General features: G+C 40.8%; 1 protein-coding gene across 1 annotated transcript in view; it reads right to left on the minus strand.

Moving 5' to 3' along the window:
- The window catches only part of obscnb (obscurin, cytoskeletal calmodulin and titin-interacting RhoGEF b), a 64,617-nt gene that overhangs the window by 31,242 nt on the left and 16,222 nt on the right, over positions 1-17,153 (minus strand). The window contains exons 26-44 of the mRNA XM_034138135.1: positions 16,377-16,643; positions 15,456-15,725; positions 15,068-15,334; positions 14,680-14,946; positions 14,245-14,511; positions 13,885-14,154; positions 13,539-13,808; positions 12,738-13,004; positions 11,776-12,042; positions 11,389-11,655; positions 10,420-10,686; positions 9,909-10,175; positions 9,424-9,690; positions 8,916-9,182; positions 8,432-8,698; positions 7,675-7,734; positions 7,045-7,119; positions 4,100-4,195; positions 3,499-3,564 (exon numbers count right to left, since the gene is read on the minus strand). Of these exons, the coding sequence (XP_033994026.1) occupies positions 3,499-3,564; positions 4,100-4,195; positions 7,045-7,119; positions 7,675-7,734; positions 8,432-8,698; positions 8,916-9,182; positions 9,424-9,690; positions 9,909-10,175; positions 10,420-10,686; positions 11,389-11,655; positions 11,776-12,042; positions 12,738-13,004; positions 13,539-13,808; positions 13,885-14,154; positions 14,245-14,511; positions 14,680-14,946; positions 15,068-15,334; positions 15,456-15,725; positions 16,377-16,643 (4,311 nt within the window). The remainder of the gene's footprint in view (positions 1-3,498; positions 3,565-4,099; positions 4,196-7,044; positions 7,120-7,674; positions 7,735-8,431; positions 8,699-8,915; positions 9,183-9,423; positions 9,691-9,908; positions 10,176-10,419; positions 10,687-11,388; positions 11,656-11,775; positions 12,043-12,737; positions 13,005-13,538; positions 13,809-13,884; positions 14,155-14,244; positions 14,512-14,679; positions 14,947-15,067; positions 15,335-15,455; positions 15,726-16,376; positions 16,644-17,153) is intronic.

The following is a 17,153-nucleotide window of genomic DNA, read 5'->3' on the forward strand; positions in this document are numbered from 1 at the left end:
CTTCCACAAACCCACTTCAATCAGCCTGTCCAGCTGGCACGCTTTGACATTCGGGAGAAAGGCACGTCGGAGTTGCTGTGCCCTGTGCATGCCCTAAGGGCATATATTGATGCTACTGCCTGTATACGGCAGTCAGAGCAGCTCTTCGCTTGCCATGGCGGCACTAAAATATGTTGTGCTCTCTAAACAGCGGCTGCCCCACTGGGTTGTCGATACCATCTCACATGCCTTTGGGGCCAGTGGCCGCCCCCTGCCATCAGGGCTGAGATGCCACTCTACAAGGAGCATCTCAACGTCTTGGACTGCCCTGAGAGGGGTGCCCCTGGAGACCATCTGCGCCGCGGCGTCGTGGGCGTCTTCTGGCACATTCTCCAGGTTTTATCGGGTTAATGTCGCCACTCCCCATCCTTTGGGTGTGGTCCTTTTGCCGAGCTCCGCTGCTTCCAGTAGTGAGCAAGGGCTTGGATTCTTCATGCAGTGTTGGTATAAGTCATCCAGTGCTTAAAGCACCGCCTCTGGCGGTCAGTAGGGACGAAATAGAACGATAGTTCCGTATGTAACTACGGTTCTATGAGTCCCGGATGACCGCCAGAGTATCCTGTCACTCAGAATTCTTGTGTGCTCGCGAGAAGATTCTGGGAACAGATCCTCTGACGACACCGGCAGATATAGCCGGTGTCACGTGGGGTCACAGGTGACTTTGTTGGTATTGGTACTCGACCTGCGCATGCGCGCGATGGACATATCCAGTGCTTAAAGCACCGCCTCTGGTGGTCATCCGGGACTCATAGAACCGTAGTTACAGACGTAACTATCATTTTATACACTCAATAAAACCAGTGTTCTTTACTATCACCATCACACATACCTTCAACCGTCTTTTTGGATTCCTTCTTCTCAGGTTCAACTTTGGAGATCACTTCTGGAGCTGGTGACTCCTTTACTGTATCTGAAGTTATTTGTGGACATATAAAGTATGTTTGAATTCAACATACATACACTGGAAGTTTTAAACATCATCGCAACACCAAAAGCAATGTGCCATACACGTTTTTAGAGCAACAATGTCCATGACATTGACAACACAAAACCAACTTCACTGAATAAAAACGTACAAACAGAGCCATGACCAAGAGCTTAACCAACAGAGACAAAAGTTAACGAATGTGGGTTTATACCTTCGACTTTTTTGGAATCCTCAGGGTGTAATGTCACAGCTGCTTGAGCATCTGGAGGCTTTGCTGCTGTGATAAAACATTTAAGCCTGATTAAAACCTACAGAGCCAGTAGCCACACATCTAGTTTCAAGAAACAGTGACAATGATCTCCTGCTAAGTAAAGGTTATTTTTTTTAAATAATAGCTGCGTACAAATCTGGTATTTGCTATAGTCTTTCCCTCATGTCCCGTCGGCTAAAAACCACAAGGAGCACAAACACTTAACAAACAGATTCACAAGGAACTGCTGTTGGAGGACAGTTAAGAAAACATCATGACAACGATGGCCAGGCATTAATACAAAAGCCAATTTGGTACCATTATCTCCCCCTGTATTCATATTGTGATATTCTGTTGACCAAACCTTAGAAAAGTATTTACTTGAAATTATTTATGTCTATTGCCCACCCCTTACAGCTACGACAAGCTACACCAAAACATGCTCTATAAGCCAAAAACTATTAGAAGAGATAGAACACCTGGTTTGACAACACAAAGACTGAGTCGGATGTGGCAAGAGACAACGTAGAAGCACAAGGTCGATATAGCTACAATCATTGCATACCTTCTAGTGGCTCTTTGGTCCCCTGCCTCTTTGTGTCAGCAGCTGTTCCAGCAGCCGTCTTCTCAACTGGGATAAAACACAACAATAACCTCACAATATTGCAGTGATGAAATCTATAACCTTAAGACAACAGGCAGCCATGGCCTGGAAGGCATACATAAGGTGAGAACGGAAAGCAATCAAAACCATTAAAGGCTCTCTCTTCTTACAGATCATTATCAATAATCCAACACGCAGCAGCATTCCAACACAGATGTACCAAAGTACCATAAACATATAGAATCAAAATATTCAACACTCAACACAGAACTGGAGTAGCAAAGCATTAAAACATAATTAAAATCCGACCCAAAAAAACAATATCAGCAATTCCCAATACGCAATTTCCAACTCATCAGCCATCAAAAAGAAATGTTCCATACTTTTGACAAAACCCTCAAGACACAGGACGTTATGTGTCAACAGCCTTTATGAGCTTATTCTATCACAGCATGTGCTTGAGTAAAACCCCAGCGCTCAAGAGAGTTTTATACACTCAATAAAACCAGTGTTCTTCACTATCACTATCACACATACCTTCAACCGTCTTTTTGGATTCCTTCTTCTCAGGTTCAACTTTGGAGATCACTTCTGGAGCTGGTGACTGCTTTACTGTATCTGAAGTTATTGGTAGACATATAAAGTATGTTTGAATTCAACATACATACACTGGAAGTTTTAAACAACATCGCAACACCAAAAGCAATGTGCCATACACGTTTCTAGAGCAACAATGTCCATGACAACACAAAACCAACTTCACTGAATAAAAACGTACAAACAGAGCCATGACCAAGAGCTTAACCAACAGAGACAAAAGTTTACGAATGTGGGTTTATACCTTCGACTTTTTTGGAATCCTCAGGGTGTAATGTCACAGCTGCTTGAGCATCTGGAGGCTTTGATGCTGTGATAAAACATTTAAGACTGATTAAAACCAAAACATGGTGCCTAAAGAGCCAGTAGCCACACATGTAGTTTCTATTCATCTCAATTAATTCATCTTAAGAGCATGAACTGAGTACAGATTTTCCGCAACACCTTGTACAATCAACTGTCATCTCTGACATTGTAGAAGATTAAGTTACATCACATCATCAGAAACTCCACCCACAGCACAGCGATATACACAGAAGGCTAAGCACAGGTTCACAAGCCACAAGACAGATTACGTCTCAAAAACCAACTTGTTTTAAGAAGCAGTGACAATGATCTCCTGCTAAATAAAGGTTATTTTTTTAAATAATAGCTGCGTACAAATCTGGTATTTGCTATAGTCTTTCACTCATGTCACATTGGCTAAAAACCACAAGGAGCACAAACACTTAACAAACAGAATAACAAGGAACTGCTGTTGGAGGACAGTTAAGAAAAACATCATGACAACGATGGCCAGGCGTTAATACAAAAGCTAATATGGTACTATATATTAGCATCTCCCCCTGTATTCATATTGTGATATTCTGTTGACCAAACCTTAGAAACCTATTTACCTGAAAATATGTATGTCCATTGCCCACCCCTTACAGCAACGACAAGCTACACCAAAACATGCTCTATAAGACAAAAACTATTAGAAGAGATAGAACACCTGGTTTGACAACACAAAGACTGAGTCGGATGTGGCAAGAGACAACGTAGAAGCACAAGGCTGATATAGCTACAATCATTGCATACCTTCTAGTGGCTCTTTGGTCCCCTGCCTCTTTGTGTCAGCAGCTGTTCCAGCAGCCGTCTTCTCAACTGGGATAAAACACAACAATAACCTCACAATAGTGCAGTGATGAAATATATAACCTTAAGACAACAGGCAGCCATGAGAACGGAAAGCAATCAAAATCATTAACGCTTCAAGTAAAAACCATTAAAGGCTCTCTCCTCTCACAGATCATTATCAATAATCCAACAGGCAGCAGCATGCCAACACAGATGTGCCAAAGTACCATACACGTAGAATCAAAATATTCAAGACTCAACACAAAACTGGAGAAACAAAGCATTAAAACATTATTAAAATCCGACCTAAAAAAAACAATATCAGCATTTGCCACAAAACAGAATTGACAGAATAGCAACAAGGCCTAACCAGAAAACAAAAGCCACTTTCTTATATTTAATGGTAAATCCAAACTGAACTGCCTACTCCCTCCATATTTCCAGTTCTTCTTTGTCTACAACCTTTAAAACTAAATCTGGAATAAAACAAATAACAACCATGCTTAGTATTGACAGATGTCACAGTATCCGACAGAAGCTATGCAAGCATGTTTCTTATTACCTTCCCCTGCAACTTTAAGCTCTTGAGAATCCTTATGTACCTCCACTTTGAGGAGCTGCTGTTGAGGAGTCTGTCCAGTACGTGGAAGTGTTACAGCTATGACATTGAACAAAGAGACACCAGAGATAACCACAGATGTTGAAATAGATTAAAACCATGTATAGCCTTAAAGCATTTTTGTAATGAACCAACACAATTCTGTTTGATAACATATGTCAGCAGCACAGAACAATAACCTGAAGACAACAGCCAAAAGAAAGCCAGTAAAGCACACGTAAAAACAACTGACCCTTTACAACAGAAAATGTTTAACATTCAACAAATAACTGATACGAACAAAGCACTTAAAAAACTGGACAAAATTGAGTATTTACCACAAATACAAGCAACAATAACGAGCGCTAACAAGAAAACAAAAGCCATCTTATCTACATATTTCCATTACATAATTTTCAAAACCAACGCCACAGACAGTTAAACAAACTGAGCGGCCTACATGTAGTCCCTCTATATTTTCCAGTTATTCTTTTATGTCAAGTGGGTTTTTCTACGAGCCAGAAACTATATCTGGAATAAAATAAATGACGACCATGCTTACTGTATCCGACAGACACCATGCAGACACGTGTGCCATTACCTTCAACTCCCAGTTCAAGGCTTTGAGAATCTTTCTGATTCTCCTGTTTGAGGAGCTGCTGTTGAGGAGTCTGTCCAGTAGGGGGCAGTGTTACAGCTTTGAAATTGAACACAATGAGACACCACAGATGTGAACAGATGTTGAGAAAGATTACAACTTTTTTTGGAGTTTATCACAATATTAGCAAAAGGTTAGGTCAAAAATATTTCAGTTTGATAACACCTGTCAGCAGCGAAGAACAATAACCTGAAGACAAGAGCCGAATAAGCCAGTAAAGCACATATAAACGCTAATGACCCTGTACAACCAGTCTAAAGATCTTTAGCAATCAACAGGGAACTGGAGCAAACATAGCACTAAAACAATTGGACAAAATTACGTAAGTGCCACAAAATGGAGAACAGCAACAATAACGAGCGCTAACAAGAAAACAAAAGCCATCCTGTCTATATATTTCCATTACAGAATTGTCAAAACCAACGCCACAGACAGTTAAACAAACTGAGCGGCCTACATGTAGTCTCTCTACAGTATATGTTCCAGTTCTTCTTTTTTGTCAAGTGGGTTTTTCTACGAGCCAGAAACTATATCTGGAATAAAACAAATGACGACCATGCTTACTGTATCCGACAGACACCATGCAGACACGTGTGCCATTACCTTCGGCTCCCAGTTCAAGGCTTTGAGAATCTTTCTGATTCTCCTGTTTGAGGAGCTGCTGTTGAGGAGTCTGTCCAGTAGGTGGCAGTGTTACAGCTATGAAATTGAACACAACGAGACACCACAAAGATCCACAGATGTTGAGATAGATTACAACTTTTTTTGGAGTTCATCACAATAGTAGCAAAAGGTTTGGTCAAACATATTTCAGTTTGATAACACCTGTCAGAAGCAAAGCACAATAACCTGAAGACAAGAGCCGAATAAGCCAGTAAAGCACATATAAACGCTAATGACCCTGTACAACCAGTCTAAAGATCTTTAACAATCAACAGGGAACTGGAACAAACAAAGCACTAAAACAGGATAAAATTATGTATGTGCCACAAAATGGAACAGGGAAACAAACGAGGGCTAACAAGAAACAAAAGCCAACTTCTGTATATATTTCTCACAATTATTAGGCAACATAACCAACAGCACAGACAGTTAAACAAACTGAGCTGCCTACTCCCTTAATAGTTTCTAATTCTTCTTTCTTGTTAAAGGTGGGGTAGGTAAGTTTGAGAAACCGGCTCGAGATACACTTTTTGTTATATTCCATGCATGCATGCAATGCTCTTAACATCCCGATAGCAATGAATATCTTAAGTGCTTTGACAAAAAATCCATAAAAAAATGTCATCTGTGGAAGCCGTAGTACTGTAAAAAGCACGGCCAATCATTTTAGCCGGCCCGGCTAAAATAACTGGATGGCCTACCTGCCTGTCAGCCTTCCATCTGTGCACAAACTTATCTCGTGCCCTCATTGGTCATGTGCGCGTTCGTGTGTGTTGGAGGAGGGGCTCTATAAGGAAGTGGCAGATTTTCTCCGGTTGTGTATTTTCAAATTCTAGCGATCTCGAGCCGGTTTCTCAAACTTACCTGCCCCACCTTTAAGTGTGTTTATCTAGAAGACTTAAAATACATGATATCTAGCATAACTCAAATGACGACCATGCTAACTCTAACTGATAGATGCCATACAAACATGTATCTCATTACCATCACTTCCCACTTGAGAATCTCCACGAAGTTTGAGTTGCTGCTGTGGAGGAGTCTGTCCAGTAGTTGGCAGTGTCACAGCTATAAATTGAACATAGCATCAGACCCACAAGTGCCTTAGGATAGCACTAGCGACATGTAATAACAGCTAAAAACAAAGACATGTCTCCATACAAAGTCAGTCTCCATGCAACAAAGTCAACGAGGCACCACAGATATCCATAGATGTTGAGATTGATCTTTTTTGTGTGTATACAAGCTTAAAAAAAATGACATTTACCAAGTGAATAAAAAAGCCACATTTAGCAGGCTGAATAAATAGCACAGGTTAGCTTGGAAATATAAACATAGTGTAATATATTAAACCTTAAAGCAATTCCATGAAGCAAAACAAAACACAATGTAAGTCAATTCATGACCCAACAACTTTCTATCAGATAACACCAGTCAGCAGCCAACACAAGATGTGACAGTTTTAAGAACTGAATAAATAGTCATTCGTTTTTCTCAATTTTGGCATAACGAAGCAATGCATTGGACTGATAATTGACAAATGGACATGGGTTGAATAACCAAGCAAAGCCAAGAATCTTCAGAGAATTACCTTCTACTGTCTCATTTATCTCTTGCTTCTTCCGCTCATCTTGAGCAACTTTGGAGGGAGCTTCAGGGGCTTTTGCTGAAATACAAATATCATATGGACATCATGCTGCATGAATGTAATGTCACCAACCAGTGACAATGCCTTACCTATATCATTTAATATAAAGACCTGAGCACAGCCTCTATAACTGCCATAAACTCAAAGACCGTCAGAGGGCAAATAATTATGCCAGACGCAGGTTACTAATGCATATGTAAAATCAAAAGCCAACAATAGGTATGATTCCCAAAGCATCACTGTGCTATCAGCACAATTAGCACACAAAGCCTTCATTTCGTACATATACTGCAATCCAACAATGAGGGAAAAGACCCACATAAACATTGCAAACACATAACTATAACTCCAGGGGTGCATTGGACACACCAGAGGCACACAAAACTGCAGCCTAAAAACGGGTAAACTAAAAAGCCAAAGCATGGGAGGAATACATGTATCATAACTTATATAGGCCTAAGGGTATAGGCCAGATTTAAGGGCAAGCTGCACTTGGCGACACAAAGACCACTATCAAAATCGACAGAGCACATAAAGCCAGAAGACAAGAAAATTGCCGTCCTCCAACCATACCTTCGATTGTTTCTTTGGACTCCTGACTCTTAGATTCTGGTTTAGAAGCTGAAGGAGGAGCTGCGAGCTTCACAGCTGAGAGGAAACAATCTGACCTTAGAATGCTGTAACATACCTGATCGTTTGAAGTATTTTGGCATTATGAATAAAATAAAATAAAACATCAACTGAAACAGAATTTTTTTTGGAACAAGCATGACAAATAAAACACAGTTGATAGCTACAACACTGCATGAACAAACTGATCTGTTGGCGGAAATAGACAAGAACAGTTCACAGACCAGCAGACATGCATTATGAATCCTCAACACTCCTATCATTGATAACAAAAACAGACTGACGTGTTCTGATAGTAGTCAGTTTTGGCTGCTTCGTTCATTGTTTGTTTTGTAATCTCAAACACATTTTGAAGAGAAGATGAAAACTCAAAGTGTATCACAGCGAAGAGCACAAAAAGGGATCAAGGCACAGTCATCCATCTATTCATCCACCACATACAACGGAAAAGACAACATGTGGTACGACATCCACAAATATGCTGACATTTTGTAAAGCAGCAAACAGAAACAGAAAAGAACAACAAATGATAAAAAGCAACAGAAATGTTATCTTAAAATGAAGTGCTTCTATCAAGACAAAACAAAAGTGTAACACAAATATTTTCTCTAATCCAAATCAATGTTTAAAGTAGTTAATACATTTGAAAAGTACACCTAATTGTAGTGAATATCACCCAAGAAATCCCTGATCCTCCTACCATTGATCTTGACACTGGCTGTGGTCTTCAGGTCTCCACACACACAGCTGTAGTCTCCACTGTCTTCTGGCAGCACTTTGTTGATGAGCAGTTCATTCACAGAGGCCTCCTGCTTCATCTGGTACTTTTCTCCAGACTTCAGGACCTTTGTTCCCTTCTTCCACTCAACGGGGACTCCAGGTTTGGAGATCTCACAATGCAGAGTAACACTAGCCCCCTCCTCAGCCTCCTGGCTCTCCAGCTTCTGTTTGAAGGTCACTGGTTGGGCTGAGCATCAATTAGTTGGTTAGCAGTCAGTGGCATGACATAAAATATAACAAAACATATAAAACAAACACAGAACAAAGAACACAAAGACGGACAAGTTGCAACGCACAATGACAGTCAGACTCAAAAACTGTTATGTCTGACCATGTACACATAAGTGTTATTCTAACCAACGAAAATATTACTCGAACTGACACTTTAAAAATCCTCTTCCTACCCTTAATGTTGAGACTGGCTGTGGTCTTCAGGTCTCCACACACACAGCTGTAGTCTCCACTGTCTTCTGTCAGCACTTTGATGATGAGCAGTTCATTCACAGAGGCCTCCTGCTTCATCTGGTACTTTTCTCCAGACTTCAGGACCTTTGTTCCCTTCTTCCACTCAACAGGGACTCCAGGTTTGGAGATCTCACAACGCAGAGTAACACTAGCCCCCTCCACAGCCTCCTGGCTCTCCAATTTTAGTTTGAAGGTCACTGGTTGGGCTGAGCATTTATTAGTTGGTTAGCAGTCAGTGGCATAACATCAAATATAACAATACAAAACAAACACAGAAGACAAACAATAACACATTGCAAAGCACATTGAGATTCAGATAGAAAAAACCTGTCTTAATATGCAAGTTAAGCTTTTGTTATGTATAGAACAACATTTTACAAGTTAAAATGTTGTTCTATTTATGAAAAAAAAAGTTAATTGAACCAACTGTAAAATTCCTCTTCCTACCCTTAATGTTGAGACTGGCTGTGGTCTTCAGGTCTCCACACACACAGCTGTAGTCTCCACTGTCTTCTGGCAGCACTTTGGTGATGAGGAGTTCGTTCACAGAGGCCTCCTGCTTCATCTGGTACTTTTCTCCAGACTTCAGGACCTTTGTTCCCTTCTTCCACTCAACGGGGACTCCAGGTTTGGAGATCTCACAACGCAGAGTAACACTAGCCCCCTCCTCAGCCTCCTGGCTCTCCAGCTTCTGTTTGAAGGTCACTGGTTGGGCTGAGCATCAATTAGTTGGTTAGCAGTCAGTGGCATAACATCAAATATAACAATACAAATAAAACAAACACAGAACAAAGAACACAAAGACGGACAAGTTGCAACGCACAATGACAGTCAGACTCAAAAACTGTTATGTCTGACCATGAACACCTCAAATGTTATTCTATCCATAGAAATTGGTACTCAAACCGACACTTTAAAAATCCTGTTCGTACCCTTAATGTTGAGACTGGCTGTGGTCTTCAGGTCTCCACACACACAGCTGTAGTCTCCACTGTCTTCTGGCAGCACTTTGTTGATGAGGAGTTCATTCACAGAGGCCTCCTGTTTCATCTGGTACTTTTCTCCAGACTTCAGGACCTTTGTTCCCTTCTTCCACTCAACAGGGACTCCAGGTTTGGAGAGCTCACAACGCAGAGTAACACTAGCCCCCTCCTCAGCCTCCTGGCTCTCCAATCTTAGTTTGAAGGTCACTGGTTGGGCTGAGCATCAATTAGTTGGTTAGAAGTCAGTGGCATAACATCAAATATAACAATACAAAACAAACACAGAAGACAAACAATGACTCATTGCCAAGCACAATGAGATTCAGACAGAAATAACACATGTCTAAATATGCAACTCAAGTTGTTTTTTATGTATAGAGCAACGTTTAAAATGTGCAAAATGTTGTTCTATACATGACATTTTTTTTACTTGAACCAACTGTCAAATTCCTCTTCCTACCCTTAATGTTGAGACTGGCTGTGGTCTTCAGGTCTCCACACACACAGCTGTAGTCTCCACTGTCCTCTGGCAGCACTTTGTTGATGAGCAGTTCATTCACAGAGGCCTCCTGCTTCATCTGGTACTTTTCTCCAGACTTCAGGACCTTTGTTCCCTTCTTCCACTCAACGGGGACTCCAGGTTTGGAGAGCTCACAACGCAGAGTAACACTAGCCCCCTCCTCAGCCTCCTGGCTCTCCAGCTTCTGTTTGAAGGTCACTGGTTGGGCTGAGCATCAATTAGTTGGTTAGCAGTCAGTGGCATGACATAAAATATAACAAAACATATAAAACAAACACAGAACAAAGAACACAAAGACGGACAAGTTGCAACGCACAATGACAGTCAGACTCAAAAACTGTTATGTCTGACCATGTACACATAAGTGTTATTCTAACCAACGAAAATATTACTCGAACTGACACTTTAAAAATCCTCTTCCTACCCTTAATGTTGAGACTGGCTGTGGTCTTCAGGTCTCCACACACACAGCTGTAGTCTCCACTGTCTTCTGGCAGCACTTTGGTGATGAGCAGTTCATTCACAGAGGCCTCCTGCTTCATCTGGTACTTTTCTCCAGACTTCAGGACCTTTGTTCCCTTCTTCCACTCAACGGGGACTCCAGGTTTGGAGATCTCACAACGCAGAGTAACACTAGCCCCCTCCACAGCCTCCTGGCTCTCCAGCTTCTGTTTGAAGGTCACTGGTTGGGCTGAGCATCAATTAGTTGGTTAGAAGTCAGTGGCATAACATCAAATATAACAATACAAATAAAACAAACACAGAAAGAAGAAGACAAAGACGGACAAGTTGCAACGCACAATGCCAGTCAGAGTCAAAAACTGATATGTCTGACCATGTACACATAACATTTTATTTGATCCAACGAAAATAATACTCAAACTGACACTTTAAAAATCCTCTTCCTACCCTTAATGTTGAGACTGGCTGTGGTCTTCAGGTCTCCACACACACAGCTGTAGTCTCCACTGTCCTCTGGCAGCACTTTGTTGATGAGGAGTTTATTCACAGAGGCCTCCTGCTTCATCTGGTACTTTTCTCCAGACTTCAGGACCTTTGTTCCCTTCTTCCACTCAACAGGGACTCCAGGTTTGGAGAGCTCACAACGCAGAGTAACACTAGCCCCCTCCTCAGCCTCCTGGCTCTCCAGCTTCTGTTTGAAGGTCGGCGGCAGTGCTGTACAACCAATTTTTTATAACTTCAGGTGAAATAGTCTAACAAATATTTAAACAAAACACGAGCAAGGCCAAAGTGGATCTGCTTTGGTAAATATTTCATTTATCTAAAAATCCATACCAGTGACTTTCACAGTTGCAGATGTCTTCTGGTCCCCGCACAAGCAAGAGTACTCTCCACTATCTTCAACCTCCAAATTCTTAATCTGAAGTTCACAAGAAGTCTCCTCCATCTTCATCTCATACTTCTCTCCAGCTTTGAGAACTTCAGAGCCTTTCTTCCACTGAACGCCATCAGCATGCTTCGATAGTTTGCAGCAGAGTTTCACCGACTCCCCTTCCTTTCTCCCCTGGTTGTTGAGCTTCTCTTTAAAATTGGCAGGCAGGGCTAGAATAAAATGAACAATGACTTGCTTGTATAAAACAGGAGGGTGAATTGTGTTGGGTTGAGTGATTGATGATGGAAAATGATTAGAGGTGAAAATGATGTTGTCCCACTGGAATCATTCCACCAGTACGGATGATGCTCCTTTTACAAAAACAATCTCTCATTGCATTTTGAAATGCACAAAAGATGACAAACACAGGAAACATTCCTCTATGCAGTTTGTAGCCCTTGCATAACAAGACAATGCATTTGGTTTCAGGAACATTTTAAACATTTGCACATGCTGGTGGATGTCGTTCACAATTTGTGGATGTACAAACAGTCTGTCAATCATATAAACACCAAGACAAAGAAAATAACATAATGCTAACATGAAAGCAAAGCATCTTTTAATAAATTCAATCACAATGCAAAATACCGATCAGCAGAACTGACAAAGCAAACAAATGTAGAAGATTCCCTTTCAAAACTATTTTCACCCTTCCTTGGTTTTTTCACTATAACCAATTGGCCTTTAAAACATCAAAGCAAGGCCATACTGTGAGTAACGTCAACATTGCATTTATCTCTTTGACCAAAAAAAACAGTCAGAGTAAAAATTCTCAAGGCAAATAACACATAATTCTTACAAATAACCAGCTCTGCAAGACAACAACTTACCTGAAACTTGTGTACATACAAACATAGGTACTTACCATTGACTGTCACCTTTGCCATGATCTTTGCCGTGCCCACGTCACACGTGTAGATATCCGTGTCTTTCTCCTCCAGCTGTTTGATGGTCAGAGTTAGGACCCTCTCCTTCTGGGACATCTCATATCGACCTCCAGCATTGAGCTCTGTGTGACCTTTAAGCCATACCACAGTGGATGGGGTTTGTGCCGTCTCACATTGCAAGGTCACGTTGCTCTTCTCCTCAGCTTGGCTGTCCTTCAGCTCTTTAGTGAATTTATGAATTGGCTCTGTAAAAAAAAAAAGAGCTTAATAAAGTATTTTGAATGTTAGGCATAGTAAAAATGTGAAGGATTAATCTGTTGTTTCAGAAAAAAAGATTATCTCAGATCTACACTTGTATTAAGGCATGGGTATGCTTGTTATCTTTCTTATGGTTTTCGTTTTTATAATTAAAGTAAACAAATGATAGGTAAGTTTAATAATTTAGGTCCATAACTTACTTTTATTAATTGTTTGTACCTGTGTAATGTTACTTTAAGAGAGTACTGTACTGCAGTTAAGGTGTTAACTTTGATATTGAGTGGAAGCTAGAATGTTGAGTCACACAGTTTTCCTACGATGTCCTGTCATTAGTTGTTTTTATCATCCAGCAAAATAAACTCTGTATTATTTTTACATGCTTGTGGCACATATACAATGAAACTTGTTCCATTGCCGCAATTACAGTTATACTATATTTTGTAATTTAAATGCATTAGCATTTGTGTGTCTTAGTGTTGTCTCTTAAATGCTCTATCATTGTCAAAGATTATGAGTCTTACCCTTGATTTCCAGCTTGGCTTTAGTGGTTGCACCTCCAACAACTTCACAACTGTACTCTCCGGAGTCTTGAGCTGAGATGTTATGGATCGTCAGCTTCATGACCTTTTCCTCTTGTCTGATGTCATACTTCTGGCTCTTTTTGATGGCTTTGCCTTCCATGGACCAGTTTACAGTGGAACTAGCTTTTGTTACCTCACAGGTAAATACAGCATCTTCTCCTTGGACAGCACTAACACTCTGTAGTCCTTTAGACACGGATGAAGCCTTGCCTGCAAAATGGGATGTTTATTTTCTTTACTTAATACCTTTGTTCATTTGTCTAGGCCTCTTAAATATGTCGCTTACCTTCAACTTTTAATGTTGTTTTGGAGTTAAGGTCTTTAATGTTCAAGACCACCTCTCCAGCGTCAGCAGGAGTCACATCCTTGATGGTCAGCATGTATTTGCGTCCTTTACTGGTGACTTTGAAGCGACCTCCATCTGTGATAGTGTTTCCATTAAGAGTCCAGGAACACTCGTCTGTGCTCTCACGAGATAAGATGCACTCAAAGTTACATGAGTCTCCCTCATTCACCTCAGCCGACTTCAGCCATTTGGTAATTCCAATGGCAATCTCTACATTTGGGAAAAAGAGCATAGGCTAGTGACGAAAACAAACTACACCATATGAATGAAACTGTAACACATCCCAATAACAGTACCAACCTCTTACAGTGACCTTTGCTTTAGAAACCTCAGTTCCTAGATCACAACTGTACTCTCCAGCATCTTCTTTGGTGACGTCCTTGATGATCAGCCCCAAAGACTTGCCTGTGTGAAGGAGCTCATACTTTGATCCGGCCTTTAGGACTTTAACTTCTTTTCTCCATACAGGAGAAACCCTGGGCTTGGACGCCTCGCACGCCAGAGTTATCATGCCCTTTTCCTCTCCAATGACATCATCCAGAGACTTGAGGAACACTGCTCGCTTCTCTGGAGGGACAATTGAGAAAATAAATAATGAGTGACATGTACAATGTTCTGACAGCATAAACAGAATTCTCAAAGCAGATGCCGATACAATCTCAAGGTATGGTTTGATTTTGATTCCCCTCTTTAACCGGATATTTATACAGCAGTTCAATGCCAGCGAGTTCTTACCTTTAACCTTAAGTGTCACTGACTCCTTCACCTTGCGGACCTGAAAGGTGATAGTCCCCCCGTCCTGAGGTGCCAAGTTCTTCAGTGTGAGCTTGTGGACCTTCCCATCATGTGCGATGGTGTTGACTTCATTGGTGAAGAGCACCTTGTCATTCAGAAGCCACTGTACCTCTTCATCAGCATAGTTTATCTCACATGTGAACACAGCATCGTTGTCTTCATCAACCTCTGTGTCTGCCAAGTGCTTGCTGATCTTCATTTCACGCACTGGACAGAGGAAAAGTAACAGTTTAAGTTGAGGACAATTACAAAACAGTTTAATTGAAAGATTAAGAAATGGCACAATTGCTGTCTTCTGTGTGTTATTCAAAGGTCAATACTACAATACCTTCAACAGTAAGGGTCCCTTTGGCCTCAGCAGGTCCGGACTGACAGCGGTAATCTCCACTGTCTTCCTCAGTCAACCTTTGAATAGTTAGTTGAGCCCTTGTAGCATCTTGCTTCATGTTGTACTTGTCTGAAGCGGTCAGAGGCACCTGGCCTTTGAACCACGCTACCTCTTTGGGTGAGGCAGAGAATTTACAGGTGAGTATCGCAGAGCTTTTCTCTTTCCCCTTGACATCTTTGATGGGCTCTGTAATCTCAAGCGGACGCTCTAAATGTGAGGAACAATATGTGATTAGACTCAATTCAATTACACTGGATATGTTTATTAAAAACAGAGTACACAAGTTATTGTGGCCTACTGCTGTATAAAAGTCATTCTACACATTTACCTTTGACTGTGAGCTGGGCTAAAGATTTGCTCTTGCCAGCTGTAAACTGCACAGGTCCTGTCATCGATGCTTTGGTCTTTTTGAAAGTGAGACTGTGCATTGTGCCCTCTTTCTCCATTTCTACATCGGCGCTCTCCTTCACAGCAACTGCATTCAGAGTCCATATGGGAGGTTTCACCAGTTCCATACTGATTTCAACTTCGAAAACAGCTGCAAATGGTTCTGTCACTTCTACTGATGTCAGCTCCCGCACAATGCTGATGCACTGCTCTGTAGGGTCGTCAGGAAAAGAGAATGGTTCAGAAGTCCTTACATAAAGGTAATGATGATTTATTTTAAAGGACTACACACAAATGGTTTAGTCTTTTTGAGACCCAAATTCAAAAGTATACCTAGGCCTATATATTACATTACAGGCAAATGTTGCACAAATGGTCAGAAATCAATTAAAAGTATAAAATATTGTGTGTGTACTACTACCGCTACTTGCAGGGAAAAATGACATCTTGAGATAAGTTAATCATGAAATGTGCACATTTGTTTTATGTTATTCCAAAGTGTAGGAAAATATTTCACACTTGCACTCTTTTTTTAATTTTGAAAAAAAGCAGTTACTACGTTAAATTATTTCCTAGGCCATGCATGTTTTAGAGGCGGCAATACTTAAATCCACATCACCTCCTGTATTTATACATAAATAAAATACTTATTCATAGCCAGACAGAAGGACGGACAGACAGACAGACAGACAGACAGACCTATTGATGGACACCTCATTGATTAGGACTCTGATGGCTTATATACATACTTTGAGTATGTGCATGTGTATACCCAGTATACAGAAATATAGAATCTTATATATATATATATATAAATGCCCTACACTTGATGAACCTGCCAGCTGTCAATCAACCTTGTTACCTTCCACAAGTAGTTTACAGGATGTCTTTTCATCAGTGGCGTCACAGGTGTAGGTGTCTTCGTCCCCGGATGCCACATCGTTGATGGTGAGTTTTCGGTACACATCTTCACTTTTGATCTCGTACTTCTTGCCGTGTTTGATCTCCGTCTTGTTCTTGAACCACTTCACCTTTGCGCTGGCACGTGACACTTGGCATTCAAGATGTCCACGATGCTTATACATCGCTATCTTATCCCTGAGTTTCTTCACAAACTTGACAGGCAGCTCTATCGTAACAATAACACTGAATCAATTAAAACTATCATTATCATGAATGCTACAAGGGAAGATGAAAGGCTATTGATTCCAAAGCTTTGCCAAAGCCCTTGCTTAGGTGCACGTAAGGACAGCCACTGTTCATAATTGAATTGTGTTATAGCCAAAGCAAATGGGGCTAAGTAATGGAGCATTAATGCTTTTGATGCCCCATTAGTTTTTTTGCAAAAGCTAAAGCAGATAGCAATAATATTGTAATGGCACTACTGCAAGTGGGAATTACAGTGTGACAGCCATTCTTGTTTATATATCAGTTGCTTATTGATTGCAAACAGAGAGTCACTGACATATAAAATAAGAAACATGTGCATGTTGAGCACCTGAGAGCAAATAATGGTCTTAATCTTATCCTTCTTAGATTTTGCCTAACATTGCAAATAACTCAAATCAACCAAGACAGAAAGCCATGACTAAACCTAATGAAAAGAATCCTATCCTAGATGTGTGTTTCCTTTTGCCAT

The sequence above is a fragment of the Trematomus bernacchii genome, unplaced genomic scaffold (genome assembly GCF_902827165.1).
Source record: "Trematomus bernacchii unplaced genomic scaffold, fTreBer1.1, whole genome shotgun sequence".
Taxonomy (NCBI): domain Eukaryota; kingdom Metazoa; phylum Chordata; class Actinopteri; order Perciformes; family Nototheniidae; genus Trematomus; species Trematomus bernacchii.